The sequence below is a fragment of the Carex rostrata genome, chromosome 17, assembly GCF_964058835.1.
Source record: "Carex rostrata chromosome 17, lpCarRost1.2, whole genome shotgun sequence".
NCBI classification, from domain to species: domain Eukaryota; kingdom Viridiplantae; phylum Streptophyta; class Magnoliopsida; order Poales; family Cyperaceae; genus Carex; species Carex rostrata.
In genome coordinates this window covers 1,859,323-1,867,100 of record NC_135934.1, presented here as the reverse complement: position 1 = coordinate 1,867,100, position 7,778 = coordinate 1,859,323, and the positions used below count along the sequence as shown (strand labels likewise).

Here is a 7,778-nt window from a genome sequence, read left to right as displayed (position 1 = left end):
CACCTAAACTACCATAATTACTTGTGAGAACTGAAAATAATCGTACCCGCACCGCAACTGTTTCAGATCTGTAACTTTTTTTTTTAATATTAATAGGCAAATCTTGAAGTATGTAGTCCAAAGAACACAAGTATTTATATCTATATAGTAAACAATGTAAACGATAAATTAATTATTTTTAAATAATCGTACCCGCACCTTTTTCTGAAATTTCTGACGTCGTACCCGCACCTAAACTGCCATAATTACTTGTGAGGACTGAAAATAATCGTACCCACACTTTTTTTTTGAAATTTCTGACGTCATACCCGCATTAGGAACCACTCAAATGGCATGGGGGAACCATAACTGCATGTGGGGATTGAAAGTATTAATATCTAAGTATTGAAAGTATTTATATGTATACTACGCTGTGCTTATAGCAATCTCAAAAAGTGTTTATAACTATACAATTATCATAAAATGAAAATTATTTATCTTGTATGCATAAATCATCTAAGAAAATACACATTTAGATCAATATTCATTCTGATATTGAACAATAAAATGAAAATTATTTATCAGTTCAACATTTTATATATTACAGATGGAAAATATTAATATCTGTTATAAGTAATATAGATATATATCCAATCAAGTATTGCTAATGAAGGTGGGGGAAGAGAGAGATAATCTATTTTAGAAAGTCGTTAGTTAGGATGGTCAAATTAGAAGGTTGACTGAGTTGGAAAATATGTGGGTACAGTGCGGGGACAGAGGTGTGGGTTCTCAAATGATTATTCATAATAAAATGATGCAATTGTTTTAGACGCTTATGGACATGGAAAAGCCTTACATTAATTTGTTTGTCTTGTTTGTCTTAAACAGATTTTTACTTACAGAAATGACATAATATTTTGAACTGCTTGGATATTGGAAATATAACTTGCAGTGGGTCTTATACTTCCAAAGACCCTATCATTTCTGCAATTTATATCCAAGCAGTTCAAAACCCACTGTAATTTATACTCCCAAATAAGAGTGCAAACTGATCAGATAATATTGGACCGTATTCGAATCCTTATCCGAAAATTTAATACGGACATCCGATATCCGAATGTCTGTGCAGATACAGATACGGATATGGTTTTGATTTTTAATTATCCGTATCTAAATAGCAGATATATACTATATAATTTAATATATATATTATGAAAATATTTATGTATTGTATCCGTATCCGAAAAATAAAAACAGATACGAAAATAGTTTTACCACTATTCAATTCGTTTGCACCCCTACTTCCAAAGATCCTATAAATTGCAGTGGGGCTTATATTTCAAAATTAAACTTGAAATATCATATCATCCAAACAAGAAAGTACTATCGTATATCTTTTTAATGACAGTTCTTCTCTCAACTATAAATATCAATGTGCCTTTGTATAAGTTTGTAATTAAATCAAGATGAACAACTGCGATGTAGACCGTCAGATTTTAATCCGGCGAAGCTCATTCCATTCCATTCCATTGCCCTTGTAAATTAAAAGGAGAATACAGAAGATGTTTTCCACAATTCTAATATTTCTCGAGCCCCATTTTGTAAAAGATAGGTCTTCCTCCTGCTTTTCACACTCCAGTCCAAAAATCCCCAAACGATGGGATCTCATAGCACTTTCAATCTCACTAAAAAATGGATGCATTTAGAAGATTGCAACAAAATCTCTTCTCCGGCGACGAAGAAGAACAACAACAGGAGGATGATTTACTGGGGGAATACCAAGGCCTCTGCAATCTTTCTCCAATTCAGGTCAAACCCTCAAAATCAAAGAATTACGAACCGTCGCCTGAATTTTTATGTTATGATCTTGTGGATTCACGCCTCTTCGATTTTTTTATTTTCTTATTTTGTAGAGGATCTATGGTTTCGGTGCATGCCTTGCTGCTGGATTGGTTTTTATGCTCTTGGTAACAGGCCAGATAATTCGTTCTATTTGCTTCTGTTAGTTTTGAATTGTTACAAATTGAGGCTTGTGAGGAACTGAAGTTAGATATTATGGTAAAATTTTGCTACTTGCACAATTGCCATGCTGAATGCCAGCATGTATGGTTGGTACTGGTTCTGTACCCAGAATGCACCTGGTGGTATTGAACTCATAATATTGTAGCAGTGATCAGTTGCTTGCACATTCTGGCTTTAAACTATTATTTATTTCCTTTTGTAGTCACTCATAGCATTCGTTCGGCCAATCAAATTTGCATTGTTGTTCACCTTTGGAAATGTAGCAGCTGTTGGAAGGTTTGTTAACGAGAGCAATTGTATTTTGTTTTATTCAAATCTATTTATCTGTCCTACATAGTGTTCAATTTAGACAAAATGGAATAGTACTTTTATATTTAGGAAAATAATACAATTACTGAGAATCTTGTAGTCACAAAACACTAAACCCTAAACCCTAAAACCCATCGTAATATTGTGTACTTATTCAAAAATTGATTGTCAATTTAAAGAATGTTAATTATGAAGCCATATTTTTAAATTTTAAATGACGTGGCAGCACAACTTTTCTAATCGGGCCCACACAGCAGCTTACGATGATGTTTGATCGAGTTCGGGTCCTTGCAACTGCAATTTATGGTGGATGTGTTCTCCTTGCTCTTATTTGTGCCCTTTTGGTGAGAAATATTCCACAACTAGTTGTATCTAATTTTTTTGAGATTTTTGTGAGTTGATCTGATAAAAGAAACTTACTAACATGTCAAACATTGTCTTTGTTCTTCTATAGATTCATAACAAGTTATTGACACTGATAGCAATTATAATTGAGATATGTGCTCTAGCTTGGTAAGCTTGCAGTTCATAACTTTGGTTATATATATACTTTACAGCACTTTCCCAAAGTATGTTTAGACTGGTTTTTGGTTATTAATAACTTCAATGCTGGTTTTGTAGGTATGGCCTGAGTTATATCCCTTTTGCCAGAAAATTCGCCTCAGATATGTTTGTAAGGGTTTTTGACACTGAGATTTGAGTGCACGGAGAGATATTTTAGTGCTTAATCATTAATTCATTTATGTTCATTATAAAGCGGTGGTGTTGCTGGAATCATACAACAGATTCAGCCAATGGTTCAATTTGAACTCCCTTGTTTTTGTTACAAAAAAAAAATCCCTTGTTGAAATATACCACAACACTGCATTCACCCCGCCACTGTTTGGATGGTTCTAGTTTTCTTCACCATTAATTGTGATTCTTTTGTTATCAATTCATTTTTGTGTGATTATGTATTTTACTATTTTTTTTTTTTTTTTTTTGCTTTTCCTTGTACGATTTGTGAAATAGATTTTGTAAGATTTTGTAAACGAAGCATTGACTGAAAATGCCATGTGGAACTTTTTTGTGCGTTTCTTTTATATCTATAATTGAATTCTGATTCTCGGGATGAATAGTGTAGCTGTATGATATGGTATCTTGTTTTAATTTTTTTAATTCTCTGTTTATTTCCACATGAACACAACTTGTAATTTTGAGACAATTATTATGATGTTCTGGTAGACTGGTACTACTAAATTCTTATTATTTAAAGTACCTCGAATTCAAGGTTCTTGTTGTCAGAAATGTTGTCAATCACAGTGCTTCTAAGAACAAATGGGATTGAAAGATATTTTTTTTTTATAATTAGAAACTGTTATTTTAATGATGTGAGGTTTAATTGCTTACTGAGGATGACAAATGGGTCCCATTTTTTAGTCTAATACATAAGGTTAACTATGGTGATGCCCCAGGAGCTAGATCCCTGTGGTATAATAAGTTGCTCTTGGTGCATTACCACATAAAACGCCAGTAGATACAATCGTCTGTTCGTGCCCCACATGTAAGAGGCATTACGTCCTTCAAACTATGAAACAGGACTGGTCAAAGTTTAATCAAGTCAAACACAGGACCAAATAATATGCAAATACCGAAACTATCCCCGAACAACCCGAGCTTGTCCAGTAGCTTTTCCGTTACGAGGGCTCGCGTTCGGGAAATCAAATACAAAACCGGGGTCCATTCTATCATTCGGGTAAGAGTTACTGAAGTTGGGACCCACCTATTTGGTCTTCATATGGTAGGTCTAGATAAAGAATTCTCCTCACCTCCCGATCTCTCTTTAAAATTTTGAAATCCTTCCTGCCACCCCGCGTTTATTAATCGTCTCTCTAACCTCCCTATGGGACTGACACTGTCTAGCTACTATCAGTGGCTCAATCCATTCAATTCAAATCTGAGTAGAAAGAGGGAGAGGGAAGAAGAAGAAGAAAACGGAGGGAGAGGACCGATGTTGACATATAGGAGGAGAAAGAGAACGAGCAAAATAGGAGAGATGTTGACATACTACAGAAGGAGAAAGAGAATGAGCAACAGCGAAGGAGGCTGTGAAGGAGAGGAGGAGAAGGAGATTGTTCATCAAAGCAGTAACAAAAGGGGGAGAGAAGGAGGTGATCTCTCTGTGCAGGAAGAGAGACGTGTGAAGAAGGAAAGAACAATCGCTCCTTGCAGTTCACCTCAAGCTTCGTTTATCACTCCTCATTCAGCCTTAAACGGGTTTGTTTTTTCTAAATCTTTGTTTCAGCTTGAATTTGTCATTGATTTGATTCAGATAGAGCTAAGATCGGATCTGAGATATATTATGCACTTTGTTTAATACAATTATTTACTGTTATTTTATAATTGAGCTCGAATTTGCTCGTTGTTCTTCTTTGAATTTCTCTCTGCATAGCTAAATTTCGTGATTGATTGGATTAGATTAAGCCAGATTGGACGTGAGGTGATATATGAGCTTAATAAATAAAGATTTATGAGGATCTCTTTCTGAATTGAATTATTCTCAATGAATTGTAGTTTGTTATGAGTTTTTGCTCGAATTTTGCTGTGATCTCCTTTTAGAAGCTCGATCTATGAATATAGACCTTTTGTGAGCATGGATCAATTTTTTAGGTTACATAATGTATATTGTAGGATTTGATTCTGATTTAAATTATGCATCATGGATTAGTTCAGGGAGATCCCTCGATGTATCAGCATTGTTACTGTTTGTTAAAAGTAGCTAGGATTTGCTTCTTTGAGTTTCAGTTGAACTTTACTAGAATTATAAGTATCCATTTGCACTATGCTTATGTCCTTGAGAAAATCATACTTATCAGGTGTCATAGTTGCATGAACTTGATTTTATTCATTCCTTCGATGCTATTTTCTCCATTCAGGAAACAAATAATGGATATTTAATCTTACTTTGCTCTTTCCTTGTACTATAACTGGCATAAGTGACTAGATTCCTCTGTCAAAGCACCAGCTCCAATTTTTGATGTTGACCTGGACATCTCAAAAAGGATCTGACCTTAGCTCCCATTTTATTCAGATACTGTTTAAACAGTGCTTAATTTAATTAGTAAACCTCTCTGTGGCAATAGCAATTACATTTTTCAGTATCTCTCTGTTATAGTAACTATTGCCATCTCATGTTTCCAATTTTAGATCTTAAATGTACCTATCAGATCACTTATATTTTAATAAATTAATTAAAATTCTCTTACTATAATTTATTGTTTACTATAATAATGGCAGCTATGACATGGATCTGTGGACAGAGGTGGCAAAACACTTGGATGGAAGAGAACTGCTAATGTTGAGCTTCACTAACCGGTGGTTTAACCGTCTAATTTCTCAAGATTACATATGGAAGTATGCTTGCCTTCGTGACATGGGTGTCCCGGCTCCTTGCCATACATCCTTTCCCTGGAAGGAGATCTATGCCTCTGCTTTCGGTATTGATTTGATTTTTTTATTAGTAGAATTTTTAGTTTGCTTTATTTAATCCGACTAGATCCACAAACCTTTTTGAATAAGGTAAGTGTAAACACTCAGAAGTGATTTACTTGGAGACAGATAAAAAAATTTACTTCCTTGAGATGATATGCCAGATTACAAACAATTGTGCGGTTAAATTCTTCATAGCACGAATTATCATAAAGCATTTAGATAACTAACTGCTTATTTTACCCATTAAGTTGTCATAGAATGCACCATTTTAGTTCTGTTACTCGAGACTAACAGATGCTCTCTTTGACCAGATGGTACTCACGCCTACTGCTTTCGCCAACAAGATAAGCACATTGGTTAGTCTGTATCTCCTTTAAAGAACAATTTACATTTCACACAATAAAAACCTCATTTCTCTAACAATTCTTAAAACCAACTTGTTTATAATTTCGGTATAGATTGGATGCGGATTGGGTCTTTCTACCTGGACTCTCCTTTTGTGCTTCTGACGGAGACACTATCTCTCCCCAATAGGATTCCCAGGCCTGGCACTGATGCAAAGCGTTCAATTGAGCTCACTGGCACGTGCTCCGTGACCAATGCCAAGACTGGCATCTGGATAGCCGGTACAATCCAACATTAAAATTAAATGAGAAGAAAAAAAACATTTTTCCCTTTGGAACATTATTTAATTACAAACCTGGCTATTAGCACACAATATCTCTAAATTTCATTCTATTCATATGCAGATCTCCAATTGGTACGCTGTCCTGTGTGCAACCTCAACACATGTGAAGGTAAGATAATGTGACAACACTCTCCTATCTTCACACAGCGAATTTTCAATTTTTATTTAAAAAAAAAAGAATATTAAACAAAAACAGATAGAATTTTCTTATGCAAGTTCTAACTCTCCCAAATTGTAGGGACAATGCAAGTACTGGATGCAAGGCACATGGAGCTGTTCCTGGAGGAAGGCTACCTGACAGAAACCTGGCAATACGAAGATATAGGGATCAACCGCATCCCTACCCCTTCTGAAGCAGCTATTGGTGGGATCTTTGACATATCACACCTATCCTCCCCTAGAACTGCCAGTATGATTACTTAACATGAACTCACCTATTTCTATTGAAAACATTTTTGCGATCTATATAGGTAGTGTTAAATTTAGGCAGAATCTGATGTGTGTTTCATTGTTTAAATGCAGAAATTTTGAATGCAAAGTCCTGGGTGGGGCCACCTACTGACTGGCAGCCCAAAGCAAAGATAAGTTTCCATGGTGTGGCTGTTAACACCAATCTCCAACCAAATGATGGTAATTAAAGTTATTTAATTATAGTCTAAGTTTGTTTAAATGTTTATTTCCTCTGGTTTATGAAGGTCGATTACTATTTTTTTCTTTTTCTTTTTTTAAGTAGTAGGCGAATACCTACTAATATTTCATTAAAGAAGAAATATATTTACAATCTTTGTTTCAGTTTGACACAGTCAGTGGATGCAATTTTTGAGCATATTTTCTAGCCGATTACTATGTTTATACCTCCTTTTCAAAGCATCATAAAAATACTATGTTTAGTTAATTCAGCACTTTTAAATGAAATGCAAGTTCGATAATTACGAGGGCACATATGTAAATATGCTTTAAATTTTTATTTTCTTTCATTTTCAGGCATTGTTGTTAAGTATCAGGTGATGAAAGACAACAGCGGTAATGTGGTCTCAATCAGGATCTCTCAGCAATTGATTTAGATTGTTAATTTCCTTATTAATATAGTTTAATTGAAGTTTAGGTGATACTCACATAAGCCAATTATAAGGTAAAGTGAAATATACTGACCCGTATAGGATACCAACACCATATATCTGAGGCTCTTCTTGTAATGTTTTCACTTCTTTTTAGTAATTTCCCCCCTATTGTATCTTGGATCGTTATCATTAGATTACGCCTTATTAAGGCTCAACGTTGAAATTAATAACAATTTGAGTTTGTTTGT

General features: G+C 34.6%; 2 protein-coding genes across 3 annotated transcripts; both read left to right on the top strand.

The window, feature by feature from the left end:
- Positions 1–1,604: 1,604 nt before the first annotated feature.
- On the top strand, positions 1,605–3,497 carry LOC144568297 (Got1/Sft2-like vescicle transport protein family). 2 transcript variants are annotated; one of them, XM_078318595.1, is made up of 6 exons: positions 1,620–1,788; positions 1,893–1,946; positions 2,204–2,277; positions 2,537–2,654; positions 2,765–2,823; positions 2,932–3,497. In XM_078318595.1, the coding sequence occupies exons 1-6, from the start codon at positions 1,672–1,674 to the stop codon at positions 3,008–3,010; spliced, it is 501 nt and encodes a 166-aa protein (XP_078174721.1). In that variant the 5' UTR covers positions 1,620–1,671; the 3' UTR covers positions 3,011–3,497. The 2 variants fall into 2 exon arrangements, with proteins under 2 accessions (XP_078174722.1, XP_078174721.1); XM_078318596.1 differs by lacking the exon at positions 2,765–2,823 and having other exon boundaries at positions 1,605–1,788; positions 2,932–3,422.
- Positions 3,498–4,192: 695 nt separating this feature from the next.
- Positions 4,193–7,730, top strand: LOC144568655 (putative F-box protein At3g61730). The gene is made up of 8 exons (XM_078319028.1): positions 4,193–4,566; positions 5,587–5,786; positions 6,093–6,137; positions 6,240–6,407; positions 6,531–6,578; positions 6,708–6,878; positions 6,992–7,099; positions 7,454–7,730. The coding sequence occupies exons 1-8, from the start codon at positions 4,193–4,195 to the stop codon at positions 7,531–7,533; spliced, it is 1,194 nt and encodes a 397-aa protein (XP_078175154.1). The 3' UTR covers positions 7,534–7,730.
- The last annotated feature ends 48 nt before the right edge of the window (positions 7,731–7,778 follow it).

Coding starts and splice junctions, on each gene's coding strand:
- LOC144568297 (XM_078318595.1), top strand. CDS start 1,672: ATGGATGCATTTAGAAGATTGCAACAAAATCTCTTCTCCGGCGACGAA. Junction 2,278..2,536: donor AATGTAGCAGCTGTTGGAAG/GTTTGTTAACGA, acceptor ATGACGTGGCAG/CACAACTTTTCTAATCGGGC. Junction 2,655..2,764: donor CTCTTATTTGTGCCCTTTTG/GTGAGAAATATT, acceptor GTTCTTCTATAG/ATTCATAACAAGTTATTGAC.
- LOC144568655 (XM_078319028.1), top strand. CDS start 4,193: ATGGGACTGACACTGTCTAGCTACTATCAGTGGCTCAATCCATTCAAT. Junction 4,567..5,586: donor CCTCATTCAGCCTTAAACGG/GTTTGTTTTTTC, acceptor TAATAATGGCAG/CTATGACATGGATCTGTGGA. Junction 7,100..7,453: donor CAATCTCCAACCAAATGATG/GTAATTAAAGTT, acceptor TTTCATTTTCAG/GCATTGTTGTTAAGTATCAG.